The sequence below is a fragment of the Sarcophilus harrisii genome, chromosome 4 (genome assembly GCF_902635505.1).
Source record: "Sarcophilus harrisii chromosome 4, mSarHar1.11, whole genome shotgun sequence".
Lineage (NCBI taxonomy): Eukaryota > Metazoa > Chordata > Mammalia > Dasyuromorphia > Dasyuridae > Sarcophilus > Sarcophilus harrisii.
Genome location: NC_045429.1, coordinates 57,272,936 through 57,288,604, shown reverse-complemented (window position 1 = coordinate 57,288,604; position 15,669 = coordinate 57,272,936). Strand labels below are relative to the sequence as shown.

General features: G+C 41.3%; 1 protein-coding gene across 1 annotated transcript in view; it reads left to right on the top strand.

Moving 5' to 3' along the window:
- The first annotated feature begins 5,100 nt into the window (after nucleotides 1-5,100).
- The window catches only part of NME7 (NME/NM23 family member 7), a 150,799-nt gene continuing 140,230 nt past the window's right edge, over nucleotides 5,101-15,669 (top strand). Inside the window, exon 1 of the mRNA XM_012547661.3 lies at nucleotides 5,101-5,987. Coding sequence (XP_012403115.2) covers nucleotides 5,145-5,987 — 843 coding nt within the window. The 5' untranslated portion in view covers nucleotides 5,101-5,144. The remainder of the gene's footprint in view (nucleotides 5,988-15,669) is intronic.

Here is a 15,669-nt window from a genome sequence, read left to right as displayed (position 1 = left end):
AAATTGTGGCCTTATGTTATATAACTGTATGATATAGGAATAAGTCCATAGTGATTCAGAAAGGAAACAAGACCATGTGATAGCTTGCTCACGGTCGCCCTGCTGATGGCTATTTAAGTTGGATTTGAACTCCGGTCTGTCCTGGCTCCAGCACCAGCATTCTGTCTGCTGTTTCAGCTGGCTCTTCACTTGGAAAGATAGCAGCTCATTCAAGCTTGGCGGTCAAGCCTCGTTCAAAGGTAGTAAGGCTTTTAACAAAAGAGAAAACTTAGGGAATATGCTTTGTTATAAAGACAGTTGTCTGATGTATACATAGTGGTGAAAGCTGGAATTTTGTATCTTTTTCAATGTATTTACTTTTGATAATAATAACATCCATTTGTTGTTTAAAAGTTCATATCAAGTTGAATTCTTTTGAATGATAATGAATTTCATTTAGCAAGTTCTGAAATGTTCTAGACTTGATTCAATTCATTAGGGTCCCTTGAAAACAAGATAATTTGTAAGATTGTTGAAGATGTCACAGTCAAAGGAATGATGAGTCAGGAAGAACCGAATTCAAATGCAACCCTTAGATTTGTGACAGGGGGCAAGTCATTTAACTTCAATTTGCCTCTATTTCCGCAACCATAAAATGGGGACAAAACTATCACCTACCTGCCAAGGGTTATGGTTAGGATCAAATGAGATAATATTTGTAAAATACTTAACATAGTACCTGGCACAAAGTAGGTGCTTAATAAAGGTTTTTTCTTTCCTTCCTGTACTGTTCTGGTGAAATTATTTTCCATTGGTTCTCTGCTCTGGACATTTATCAACACAGTATCTACTTTGTCTCCCTTGATATAATCAGCTCAATTAAATGTCAGCCATGTACAGGAATTGATGTTTGGTCCTGAAGATATCAAGACAAAACAAAATAGCCCTTTCCCTCAAGGTTATATTTTAGGGGGGGAGGTAATACATAAACAAATAAGCAGATACACAATAAAAATCATTACATAAGTACAACATAACCTGTTGAGATGAGACGCTAACAGCGGGGAGAGATGAGAAACAACACTGTAGGATTTAGTAGAAAGAACATCATACAGTTATTACAAAGGAAGGACTTCATATGGTTTACCATTAAAATGTTTAAATGACATTGCAACTATTCAAACCTCCTTATCTTTTCCTACCTGTCTGTGGTGTTTGTGTTTTTAGGGACTGCGTGAAATAGAGAGATAAGGTGAAGAACTTATAGGAATATGTGAATTCTTTTTCTGTATTTTAGTTTCATTATTTCTGTGTTTCCCCTATGACCTGTATAATATGTGCAGGCCCATATGTACTTGAGCCTTAGCCAGCTGTAAACATATTTACTTGAGCTGATGACATTTATCAGTATTTGACATTTATCAATATTTACTCTATTAGCTTGACCACTGTCTGCCTAATTATCTGAAGCCTAAAGGCCTGATTTTCTGTTTCCTAGAAATCAGGTGATTTTGGGGAAACAGAAACCTTCCATTCCAATAGCAACAACCAATTAGATGCTTCCCCCACCCCTTTTCAATGCTCTCTTACTTGTGATGTAATCTCTTGTATAAAAGCTGTGTATCTTTACTACTTCTTTAGCCCTCCTACCTACCACAAGCTTTCTCTTATCTCGTGATGGGACAGTTCATCCTCCGGAGGTTTAATAAACAACCTTTCTGCTTTCTATTTTGAGTGATCTTTGAGTAGTCATTTTGGGTAAGGATCTTCTACATCCCACACAGGACTTTGCCTGAATGCTTCCATTGTGATCTCTCCTTATTTGCTCAGCCTTTTCCACATTATTTTTAAATGGATATTGACATTCAGTATCCATTTTTTTCCATATGTAATTTTAAAATGACAATTTACTTATGGCATTAGTGATGCAGTGGAAAGAGCTCTGGATTTGGAATCGGAGGTCCTGCCTTCATGACTCCTTAAATGTGTGATTTGGAGTAAATTACTTTACCCCCTGGGCTTTATTATTTTTAGTTGTGAATTGAGGGGATTGGATTTGGTGACTTCTTACTCAGTGAGCTAAGAGTTTGTTTTGATTCATGTACATTTCAAAAAGAACAAGATTCCAAACATATTCTCTACAGCTCTGTAGACACCTTCCACAAAGTGCTTTGAGTTCCCATAGCCTCAAGTTCAGGACTGAACTTGGTATCCTTTTTCACTCTAGGATCCCACTACCCTGATACTCCAGGGACAATTTTAGAACTAAGCTTCCATTTATCATATCCAAGTTTTCTCCTAAAAAGTGGGTAAAAATCCCTTCTACAAAAGGTGCTCAATGTACAGCAGATACCAGGTACCAGACAACAATTTAGTCTTTCTTTGCAGAAACTGCATAAGACATAAAGAACTCATAGGTTCTTTCCCAAATTAACTAATCAGAGACATCTTCAAATACAAAGAGAAAACATTTATTTAATCCCGCAGGAGGAGGCCCAAGCACATCTGGGAGCCATCCCAACTCCCAGGTGGGAGCCATGTGCTTGTGAACTTGACCAGCGGGAAGTAGAACACCCAATTAAATAGGAAAAGACCCAAATCTTTTCATTGGATAGACTAAAAGGATGTAACCATCCTTGATTAATGGTCACCAATGTTGTCAGCTTCCCATGGATCACTTCACTTCTTGTAACTTTCCTGTAGATATCATGTGACTTCCCAGGCACCTTCTTAGACCTAGAGTCCAAGGCCTGATCTCCCAGCTCTGGGAATAGGGATCACGTGACTTAGTCTCAAACTGAGAAAGCTTCATCCAATCAATCCCATTCACAGGTTTGCTAGGACAACTACAAGGAACCCAATATATTCACACATCTTCTTATACTTCCCCTTGAAAAGGAAAACAGTTTTATAGACCGAAAAATGGATATTTTATATTCATCTCAGACTGGTACAGCCTTACATAGTTTATTATTATTATTTTTTTAATTAATAACTTTTTTCCCCAAATATAGGCAAAGATAGTTTTTACCATTCACCTTTATAAAACCTTACGTTTCACATTTTCTCCCTCTCTCCTTTTCTCCCCCCGCCTAAACAGCAAGTAAACCAATATATGTTAAACATGTGCAATTCTTCTAAACATATTCCACATACATCATGCTGCCTTGGAAAGCTTTCTTTAGTCACTTAGGGATACAGTCTTCCTGGCATTCATTCTTTTTTCTTCAGAGGAGCAGCCTGTTAAGGAGATCTCTCACTGGGTGGGTCCATCTGATCCTCTACTATAGGGGTACTATTTTGTGTTTGTTTGCATATACATACATCTTTATGGGAAGGAGTTGGTCTGTCTTAGACATAATCAGAGAAAAAGGGACTCAATAAAAAGATATTAAAACTATAAAGTTCCAGCTCTTCTAGATAATTGCCTAATGAAGTATTAGAAAGTTCTTTAAGTGATTCAGAAAAGCTTCTGGGTCATCTTTAAAAAGTCAATTCAGTCATTCTAGGAAAGAGACTCATTCTAAAATGATGCATATAGCTGGAGAAATGGAAGCTATGAGACTGGTTTTGAATCACTACCATCAAAAATGGGTCTTCTCCCTGTGAACCAGGCTTCTGAAGCAAAATGGGCTCAAGGAATATGGGGAGAAAAGTTGGGATATTACTCTCATGACTTTAAGGCAGTAATCTTGTATTTCCATTCTTCCCTTGGACTTCCTAGTAAGTAATCTTAAGGTTTTCTTCCTGAGCATAGGAAAGTCTAAGTAGTTTTAAATGTTTATTCTGTATTTCTAAGCAGTATTAACCATAAGCTTTTGCTAGCTAGTCTGTACTTTTTGGAAATAATGGGGGTTAGGGGGGACAAGAAGGCTGTGGAGAAAAAAGGATTTAACATTAAACATTGTTTTGCCAGACTATTTCTGGTTGGGGGCTCAGAGCTATGATAGAAAGAATTGCTGATTCTTTGATCCATCCTCCAGAGTAGAGAAGGAGCATTTACATTTGGATATCTAGGTCTTATAAAGCACAGTTTTGGAAGCAGTGTATTATAGGTCCTATTCAGAATGTGAGAGATCATTTCACTTTTTTTTTTTTTTTTGTATTCATTTTGTTTAACTACGTCTGCACAGTGTTTAAAAAGTTTTTCAAATATTTACTTCTTTTCTGATTTTCTTTTCACAAAAAAAACTTACTCAAATTGTAAAATAAAAAATTTCTCTGTTTAACATGGAATTAAAAAAAATAAATTATTATTCAGGAATTGGTCATCTATCATCTACTATATATCAGGGGTCCTCAAACTAGGGTCCGTGGGCCAGATGCGGCCCCTGAGAACGATTATCTCCCTCACTCAGGGCTATGAAGTTTCTTTATTTAAAGGCCCACAAAACAAAGTTTTTGTTTTTACTATAGTCTGGCCCTCCAACAGTCTGAGGGATAGTGAACTGGCCCCCTATTTAAAAAGTTTGAGGACCCCTGATGTAGATCATTGAGATCCTTATTTTCTCTTGTCTTACCTTCATTTCCCTTTTTCATCCTATGTCTTTTATGTATTTTCTGTCTCAACTAGCTTCTGGGTAGGACAAGTGAAAGCAAATGAAATCCAGTTGGAATTCTCATATTTTTGTTATTAAATTAGATTGCTCAATAAACAGCTTTAAGTAGTATTGTATTTTTGTTATGTTTTGCTCTCACCCTTTAGTTTCTAGTTCAGTTAGACTTTGGTTCAAGTTCCAAATATAATTTTTAGAAAGAACTAACTCCACACAACTGTCCATTTCTCTTTGCTTGTACCTTGCAGTTAAGAGGGGGCTCCTAATCTGAACAGAAGGTATTGGATATAATCTGTAAGTTTCGATTCAATTTTGATTCTATACTTGGGTGAGTTACAAAAAAGAGACTTTACCATGTTTTAAGGTGTGCAGAGCACCCGACAGATATTATCTCATTTGATCCACACAATAAACCTGGGAGGTGAACTCTGTTATTATCACCATGTCATAGATGAATAAACTGAGGCAGACGAGCTGAAATATCTTGCCCAGGGTCACACAGCTAGAAGTGGGCCAGGATTTGAACTCGGGTCTTTAAGCAAAGGCTGGATGACCAAGTGTCAACTGTGTGGAAGAGCGGGATTCCCTTTCAAGGCTCTATCGGGCAGAATGGCTTCTGAAGTCCATCCCCCGGAGAGTCTGCGATTCGTTTGTGCTAGAGCTTCTCGGTCCCTGGTATTTCTCGGGATCGCTACCAGGTCTGCGGAGCGCCTTGTGTGGGCAGGGAAGCGGCGCCGCTTCCTCGCGCAGGAAGCCTTGCCTGAGCCTTCCCTCCGGCCCACGAGGGCCAAGGGAAACGCTGCCCCCGCCCCACGCGTCCCACGGGGTTGCGCTCGTGTCAGGTCCTCACCGGCGGGGGGGCGGAGCCCTGACAAGCCAGGGAAGCCCAGCGGCAAAGGCCGCGCCCGGGGGCGGGCGCGTGGGCGCGTGGGCGCGGGGAGAGGGCCGCAAGCCGGCCCGAACGTGGGGGAGGGGGCGGAGCTCAGGGCCCGCCCCTGGTGCCGGAGCTCGCGGCCTCGTTGTGCGTCTGGGTGGTGGCAGGCAGCGGCCCCAGACGCCCGTGTGGGGGTAAAGCAGAGGCGAGGGGGCCTGCCTTGGGCCTGTAGAGTGAGATCCGGCCAGGCGTCCGCAGGAAAGGGTCAGGGTGGAGGCGGCCCAGCACAGAGCCCCTCTGCCCGAAGCCCGCCGAGGAGACTGGCAGAAGGGGCAGTCCGGTGCCCCCCATGCCCCCGGGGGGAGAGGATCAACAGCCTCGGGGCTGCTCAGGGCCGCGGGGGGCCGCGGCCAGGCCGTTTGACGGCACCTGAGAGACCGGGGCTACTTTGGGGAGGGCAGTGTCAGTGCAGTGATGGGGCAGGAGGGCAGGAAGAGGAGGAGGTGGTCCCCGATGCTCTCTTAGGAGAGGCGGCCAGAGAGAGGCCAGGGACGCGTGGGGAGCAGCTGGAGCAAATGGTGAGTCAGAGCCACAGTGTGTGTAGGGCGGGCCAGGGCCCAGTGGCTTTGGGAAGCTTGGAGATGAGAGATCGGGGTGGTCGGAAACAGGTCGCAGAAGCAGTGGGATGGATGGGTCAGATCCGGATACCGAGTCCGCGAGGCAGGCTAAGGGATTTCAGCATAGCTGTTGGTATTCCCACAAGCACCCTCAGTTCCTCCCAGTTCCTTAGTTTACTCATTTCGGTGACTTCCTCCTTCACCCTGTCTTCCTCCACAGAGATGTGGCCACCCCACTCCCCAAATGCACCTTTCAGTGTTCGTCAACTCTGAAATGCCCTCCTTTGACCCCAAGTTGTCGATTCACTTCCGCTTTGCAGCCCTAACTCACTGTTACCTCCAATCTCTTGACCCCTTAATTTTTTACTTCAGGGTAGGCATGAGGAGGGAGAGCCATCCCAGCATGGACATAACCGACGGAAATGGTTTGTCTGATGGTGGAGAAATAAATAGGCCAGGAGGCAGGAGCGTGCAGGCATTGGAAGGGGGAGTGGGTCAGGGTGGAGGTATAAGGTGTGAGAAACCTGGAAAGGAAGGGGATGGCAGATTACCAAAGAGAAGATTTTTTATATTTGCTCCTGGAGAGGTGAAGGAGCTCCTGGAAGGCAGCATTGCCAGACCTTGGAACACCTGAATGGAGGAAAGAGGGACTGCAGCAGGGAGAGCGAGGAGCAGGCCATTGCAGTAGTCCAGGGATGAAGCAATGACGGTGAGGTGCCAGAGGAGGGAGGGCACAGAAGAGAGCCTCCACCACACCTTCAGTGCAGGCCGGTGAGGGGGAGGGGAGAGAGAAGGGCAAGTGAAAGACTGGCATGGTGGCGCTCTTGGCAGTCAGGATGGGGATGGGGATTGGGGGAAGGATGTTAAAGGGTTTAGGGCTATGTAAATAGGCTTGGGGCAGGCCGGCGGGCCTGTAGTCTGGGCAGCCTGAGATCAAATGCGGCCTTAGATACTTCCTTGTGGTGAGACTAGGGAGACCAACCACTTCGGCCTGAGTGTGTGTGTGTGTGTGTGTGTGAAGAACATGAAGCCGGATAGATTCCGCGGCACTCCTGCAGTGAAGGCCTTCCCTGAAGACAGTGGCAATTATTCTTCTGCTGGTGGGGCATTTTTAGATAGTTATATTTTAAATGTTTGATATTGGGTTATGGCCTTTGCTGTTGAAATCTTTACCTGTAGCAGAATTCTATAATTAAAATGAATAGGAGCTATGTGCTACTTATAAAAACTGTTTAATAAATTATATTATTATACAAATAATTAATTTATAAATTATATTATTATTATATATTATGTATGATATAAATTAAAAATTAATAAATAAACAATTAAATGAATAATAAAACTTAAAATCCATGTCGAACATTAGGTGGCGCTCTTTGACTGTTGTTGATATCTTGACTTCTAAAAATATTTGCTTTATAGGCACTTAGAGGGTTTGTCAGTTGCTTATTTTTGATGATAATGATTTTGAACTTCTATGATACTGTTTACCCAGAGGTCACAGAGTGTTTTATAATGTTAATTAAAGATGGTGACAAAGTTTAAACAAAAAGCAAGCCCAATCATCTTATTTTTTTTTTTTTTAAGATGGGGGAAATTGAAGCATAAAGAGAAGTCATTTAGATTTATGCTCTATTCAGAGCACTATATAAAAACTAGGTTTAAATGAATCTGTGCTTCCATTTCCTTTCTCAACATATATACTAAATAGATTGAGCAAATAGATTTTTGGAAATCTTGTAATTGTGAAAATATTCACTGTCTATTAAACAGTTCACTCATGAATACCCAGTCCTAAAACTTTTTAATTATAGAAGATAACAAGGGATAACGTAGATAAAAGCTCTTTTTAAAGATACGGGTTGCTGTAATAAGTAATAAATCTTCTAGTAGTATCTGTTGTTTTATTACTAATCACATACCTTTTAATCCCTGACTAGATCCCTCCTCATCTAATCACTCAGGTTCATGGACATATAGGGATATTCTCTGGGTTCCCTCTCTTCCAAACGGCCCTCACCCAGGCAGCATAATGCTCCAGAGCAAGACTACTGCTTGGAGGGGTTGGGTGTGCCTTTCAAATACTAACCCTCACGAGCTCCTATCTAGTGTGTTCTCTTCAATATTGATCAACGGTCGTTACTGTCCCAATAATTGGGTTTTTGTAACTGATCTCTCAATAGTCAATGAACTATGTGTCATTTAGCTGTTTACAAAGGATCTTTAACAGAAAAGATATAGCAGGAACTAAAGTCTCCAAGCCTCCAATACCAGGAGCTCATTCTCACAGGGGTCCTCAAACTTTTTAAATAAGGGGCCAGTTCACTGCCCCTCAGACTGTTGGAGGGCCGGACTATAGTAAAAACAAAAACTTTGTTTTGTGGGCCTTTAAATAAAGAAACTTCATAGCCCTGGGTGAGGGGGATAAACATCCTCAGCTGCCGCATCTGGCCCATGGGCCATAGTTTGAGGACCCCTGCCTACCACCTCAGTCCCTGGGAGATTGGACTCACATTTAAAATGGTCCCTGCCATGGTCAATATCTATTCAAATGACACAACTCTTTACAAAGTTATCTATCATCTCTAATTTGCCAAAGCAACTTTTTTCAGTCCTCATCTCATTGTAACTGTTAATCGCCCTCTTTTTGAGACTCTCTTCTCTCTGCTTTTTTTTTTTTTTCTGGTTCTTTTTTTACCTGTCTAACTGTTCCTTCTCAGACTAGAGGTCACACCCACTGACCATTGGTGTCCTCTGGGGCTCTGGGGTTGGGCTCTCTTCCCTTCTCTCTTTATTCTGTTTCATTTGGTGATCTCATTAGCTCCCAAGAATTCATTCTTGATCTGCTTATCCAGGACTAACCTTTCTCTTCATCTGAATTCTTGCATCTCCAACTACATATTGGATAGCTCAAACTGGATGTCCTATAAACATCTTCAACTCAACATACAAAAGGCATTTTCTCCCCCCACCCCCCACCCCCACCCCCCAAAGCTTCCATGTGGAACATTCTGTTAAGTGCTTTTTGCAAATATTATATTCTTATCCTTATGGCAATCCTGGGAGGTAGGTGTTTTCGTTACTCTCATTTTACAGTGGGGGAAACTGAGGCAGACAGTGGTAAAGTGACTTGCCCAGGACCAGATTTGAAGTTGGGTCTTCTTGAATCCAGACCCAGAACTCTCCATTTTCTCACTCCTTATATCTATGCAATTGTCAAATCCTGTCAATTCTTCTTTCACAGTATTTTTATTATATACCTCCTCATCTCCCCTGACACTGCCAGCCTTTTAGTGCAGACCTTTATCACCTCATGCCTACTGCTGGATCTGCCTGCCCCAAGCCTCTCCCCATTGTATTCCCTGCTCCACTCAGGTCACAAATTGATCTTCCTAAAGCCCAAGTCTGACTCTCCTCAATAAATTTCAGTTTATTCTCCTCAATAAACTCCAGTGTTTCATCTTTAGGATCCAGTTATGCAAAGCCCTTCACAATCTCATCCCTGACTCCCATTTCCATCTTCCTGCTCCTTATTTGGCTCCTTGTACTCTGCCATCCAGCAACACTGGCCTCCTTATTCTGCCTTACACAAGATATTCCACATCTTGACTGCAGGCACTTTCATTGGGCTAAAACATTCTCCCTCCTCATCCTGGCTTTCTCTAAATACCAGCTAAAATCCCATTTTCTTTTTTTTATAATAGATTTTTTAATTTTCAAAATACATGCTAAAATAGTTTTCAGCATTTACTCTCACAAATCTTGTGTTCCAATTTTTTTCCCTCCCTTCTCTCTACTCCCTCCCCTAGATGGCAAGCAATCCAATATATGTTAAACGTTTGCAATTCTTCTATACGTTTTTCCACAGTTACCAGACTGAACAAGAAAAATCAGATCAAAAAGGAAAAAAAAATGCAAGCAACAAACAAAAAGTGAAAATACTATGTTGTGGTCCACGTTCAGACCCCAAAGTCCTCTCTCTGGGTGCAGATGGATTTCTTCATCACAAAACCTTTGGAACTGGCCTGAATCATCTCACTGTAAAATCCCATTTTCTATTGGAAGCTTTTCCTAACCCACCTTAATGATGGTGCCTTGTCTCTCTGGATTATCTCCAGCTGATCCTGGCTGCATTTTGTTTGTACATATTGTCTCCCTAATCAGATTGTGATCTCTCTCTTTCCCTCCCTCACTGTTTCTCTCCTCTTCTTTTCTCTCTGTCTCTCTGTCTCTGTTTTTCTCTCTGTCTCTGTCTGTCTGTCTCTGTCTTTCTCTCTCTTTCTCTCTCTAACTCTCTCTCTTTCTCTCTCTCTCTAACTCTCTCTCTCTCTCTCTCTCTCTCTCTCTCTCTCTCTCACTCTCTCTTTCTGTGCCTTGTCTTTATCTGTTTCTCTTTTGTAGTATTGCTCAAAGTTGTATTTTATTTTCACTGGTAGAGCTATAAAGACAAAGTTGATCACTTGTATTTGGATTTAGCTGTCAATAATTCATGGCAGTTGTGGTCAGGGAATAATATTTATTTAGTTAGTTTGATTGGTTAGATTGTGATCTTTTGAGAATAGGAACTGGTTTTTCCCCCATTTTGTTTTCTCTTTATGGCCCTTATTTTGTATTCCCGGTGCTTCACATAGTGTTTGGTTCATAGCAGGTGCTTAATAAAACACTTGTTACAGGACTGACTGCTAATGCGACTCCCACCTTTTTGGTCCAACTAGTGGTTGAGGCTCCCTTGCAGAACGGGTCAGTGTGCTGTTGTGCTGGATTGACCTGGTCAGACTCTCAGATCTGGCCCTGCCTTGGACATGGCTGCTGCAGACTTGGGGATGGACTCCATTTCCTAGAGTTTGGGTGGCTCCTCTGACGTTTTGAAGGTCACAGGGTTTTATAACCTGTTCTTTTAGATACTCATTCACCTGAGATCAGGAAAGGTGAAATAGGATGGAGGCAGAAAAGAAAGAACGGTGCGATGCCTACATGGCCACTGGTGAGAGGAGCCTCTAGGGCCCTAGTAGCCCATAATAGTTCTTCCTTCTTCCAGGGAAGCAAGTCTTTATTCTGAGTCTTTTGTGGGTATACTGGGTTTGAGCTAAGCAGCCAACTGAAAAGGGTACTCTGAATCAAGGCAGGGTATGGCCCCTGCCCCTTCTCTTATGCTCACCAAGCTGCAATATGGAGATATGCAGCCGCGGAGAACTCCCCACTCCATATGAACTAGAAAGGTAGACTTAACATCTCCTCTGGTTTCTTTGTGTGTTCTACAAGAATATGAACTTTCATTGCACATTTATCTTTATGTCCCACTCATATAATACTTTCACCTTGCTTTTTTACTCATCACTACTCTCACTTCTCTCCCTCCCTTACAAAAGGGGAGAGGGATAAAGGGAGTTAATATTAAGCAGCATCAGCAGCACCAGCAGCACCTGCAGCACCCGCAAAGAGTAGCTAAAATTGAACAGAATGCTAATAATCTTTGATAACTTTATTACAGGACTTAAAAATGGAAAAAATTTAGAAGCAAGATTGTTTATAAAAGAACCACTTTATTCCATAGAGCTGTGTGACTCTTTGAATATTGTTCTCCAGCACTGAAGCCGATCATCATTGATCTCTTCCCAACTGTATACTGCTCTAATTCTAGGAGAATTTAAAATAGTATCCCAATATGCTTCTGTGCTAAGATGATGAGATAGATTTAAGTCTTCTAAACATTTAGCAGTGCAAGATTATAGTTTGTTTTCTACATATCAAGTCTCTATTATCATCCAGTCTTTAATCATCAAGGTTAATTTTTTTATTTGATTTTGGCAAGTGAGCAAATGTTTATTTTTATGTTTGTACTTGTTATTGCTACAGTATTTCCAAGGATTTGGGATTTTAATCATATAAATCCTTTCTCCATTGGTCCTGCTCACAACTTCTACAGGCCTTAGCAGATGGCTTAATATGAATTTTATTTCCAAGAATCTTCATTATGAGGTAGCCAAACCTTGAACCCGTTTGTGATGAGCATCTTTGAAGTTATTTTAGCTAATACTCAGATGACAGACATTTAGTACTCCAGAGAGTTTTGCCAGACTGGTGTAGGACCTGCCAGAGCTTGTACTTCACTTGCATTGATTTTGAGAACACAGAGTCCTTTTCAGGACACAGGGAGACATCAGAGTAGAGGTTTAGGTGGAGATTGTTTGTGATGTGTCACACCCCAAGCCCTGGGTTTATGTGGGCCAGATTCCATCTTGGAATTAATATCCTATTCACTGACTTTGAATCATATTTTACCCATCCTCCCTAAAAGAGTTGCCTCTGGGAAATCCTAGAATATTTTTTAATATGTAGCTCCTGCCTAGACCTCCACAGATGAGAGTGAAATGGGCCCATCCTTTTTGTAAAAGGATCCAAATAACAGTACCTATGTTAGCCACAAGGTACTCTTTGTTTCACCCCAGAGATTTCATAAACAACATGATGGACTCACAGTAACTGCTAAAAGATTTATACAGTTTTACTTCTTTCTCTGAGTCCCACCTTTCCTCAGATTCATAGCAGCACCATGAAGATTGCACCTTTCCTCAGGAAGAAAATAAACATGGGGTTACAAGTGGTGAAGGCTGTCCTACTCTTACTTTTTGTGTGTTTAACTCTTTCCTAGGGACTCATGTATCATTTAGTCTCTTGTTGCTACTAAGAAAGGTTTGTATTCTCCTAGAAGAGAAATGTAGTTGGGACTACTAGATAAGCAATATCAAGCCCTTTCCCATTGGACTTACACTCTCTTAATTATTCATGGTAATATCAAAGAGCAAAAGCCATGTCTTTTGCTTATTCATATCAAAGCTTCATTCTCCTGCTGCTCTTTAGGCTTCCAATTGAGGAATGAAATAGGAGAGGGAATAAATACAATACTCTTTTCTTTCCAAGAGGCCAGAGCTTTCTAGGGATTCTCCTTGTCTTTCCAGAAGGGTAGATCTCATAAACTTGGAGTTCCTATCAGAAAATCTCTAAATTTTGTGAATTCTGCCTTATAGTGCAAGAAAGCTAGAATGTGCCATCTAGAAATTATTCCTTCTTCTTTGTTGTAAGGCTGATTTTAGGAAGTCTGTATTCCTCTATGAATTTGAGGTTTGAGAATCTGTCCACCTCATCCACTAGAACCTTTGAAATGCTTGTTTCATAATGAACAATCTTCATCCTAAGCGTCTTTCTCACTTCTCCTATGTTCTGGCTGTCACTGAGATTTGAATCACCCCTGATGACACCAGTTCTATTATATTTTATAATACCCTTTCTATATTGTTTTTTTCATACTCTGACTTATCGGTCATGATGGGGTGAGTCAGAATACCCCTCAATTTGAATTGCCACTGACAGATTCTTCATTTACTCCCTTTACCAAATAAGGAGCCTTTTCTCCATTAAGGTTCTCACCATCCCAAAACATCAACATTTTAGCTTCTGGTAGTATTATCTATTGACGTTCAGGACATGTTCCTTTCTTTTTCGGTGAATTCATTATGTGACTTGTAGTTGTTCTGTTTTCCCCATCTCTTGCCTTTTATTAGGGAACTTCAAAATATATATTGATGCTCTTTCAAATACCCTGATTTTCCATTTTCTTAATTTACTCAACTCCTGTTCAAAGCCCATTTCCTGATCCTGATTTCCCTATAACATTTGACTACCCTTTCCTCCTGGACACTTCTTTTTTCTAGAGTTTTGTGACAGTGTTCTCCCCTGATTTTCCTCGCATCTTCCTACCTGTTTCTTCTCAGTCTCTTTTGCTGGTTCTTCATGAATGTCAAGCTCCATGGAAGCACATCAGAGTTGATTGAAATGCCCATTTCAATAGCAGTGACAGTATTGATCTAATTTTGATTCTCAAAGCATGAGGTAGAAGGGGTGGGAGACATGCAGCAGGTGAAATGGAAAGCACGTGCACCAGCTTTCATAGGCAGGAGTTTGTCGGTTGGCATTCCAAAGCTGTGTAGATTAAGGTTCCCAGTGCATGGTCTGTGTAGGTCTGATGGGCTGGAGGATGGCCAGAGTCAAATAGGAATCACTGACTTAGTGGGACTCCTGAGTATGTGCTCATGTGCTCTCTAATCAGGACAGGGCCCCAGAGCGGGTTCTCCTTGTCCTGAATGACAGCGGCCTCCCTTTGTCTGTCTTTGTGAAGGCTAGGCTGCCTTCCAACCCCAAACAGCCCAGGCACTACATCGTACCACAGAATCCTCCTGCTGACTCTCCCCCTCCCCCTGGGTAGTGCTTTTGCCTTTGACATTTTTACTTTTCTGTAGACAGGTTTGCTCTCAGCAAAAGGTAGGCTCCTGGAGATTAGGGCTGGATTAGCTTTTGCCCTTCGTCCCCCTAGAGTCTTGTACCATGTGTATACCCAATGGATACATGTGGAATTGGATTCCGACTACATTTCCTATGTCCCATCCTATCTGGTAAGGCGATGAGCACGTTTTCTCTATTCCTCACGTACAGTACCCCAGCTCCCATCCTGGGGGCTTTACTGGCCACCCTGCCCTCCTTACCTTTACTGTAAAGAGCACCTCACTTCCTTTAGGATACTGCTCAAGTACCATCAATTACCCTTCCTGATCCTTCACCTACCAGCACCCTGGCTCCCAAAGTAGCCTGTATTCAATGCCTTTATCTTTAATGGAATTGATTCACTTTACATTGATTTTGTATCTAATTACAAATAGACCTGGCTCCTCCATCTGAGGGAAGCTCCTGGTGAGTAGGGATTACCATATCCTCAGTGCCAAGCACAGTGCCTGATACCTAGTAGGTGCCTACTACTTTTTCATGGATAATCTCCTTTTTACAAGTGTGCAAACTGAGGTTCAGAAGTTTAAATTATATAGGGTTATAGTAGGTGACAAAGACAGACAAGGGCTAGAGGCCATGACTTCTGATTCCAAGTTCAGCATGTTTTCTACACTGCTGAAACCTCAGAAATAACCCCTGGCTATTTTATCATCAAGTACCTACATATCAAAGAAGACTATAAAAACATCATTATTCCAATAATAGATAATTGTGGTTTGGGTTAATAGAAATCATAGTGCTACATTCTTTTAAATTATAGAAATAAGAAAGTAAAAATAATTGTTGGAGTGTGCCTTTGCTTTCACATGAAATATGAAATATGACTATATTCATTTGAGGCAGTGTGACATTGTGGATAGATACTGGACTTGGAAACAGAAAAATATCTAAGTTTAAATCCTATTTTGCAGGACTATATGAAAGTCATTTTATCTCCCATAGCCAGTCTCTTCATATGTCAAGTGATAACATCACAGTATCTGTAGCATGTACTACACAAGGTTTTTGTGAGATTCAAATGAGACATATAAAGTGCTTTGCAAAAGTTAGTGCATTAAATCCTACTTATTATTTTAAAGGATTAATGATTTTTTTGCAGAAAGACATTTTTTTAATTGAATATTAGGTAGGCATGAGATACATCATTAAACCTTTTGTACTAGATCTGATTTTAGTGTGCATTTCTCTATTCCTAAACAAAAGATTTCTGGTTTTTGTGTGCTAAGTTAACTTGCAGTCTTTAAGGGAAACTTAAAAGGATTTGTGCCCTCATCAGTGTCAAAATTCCATCTAATGACAC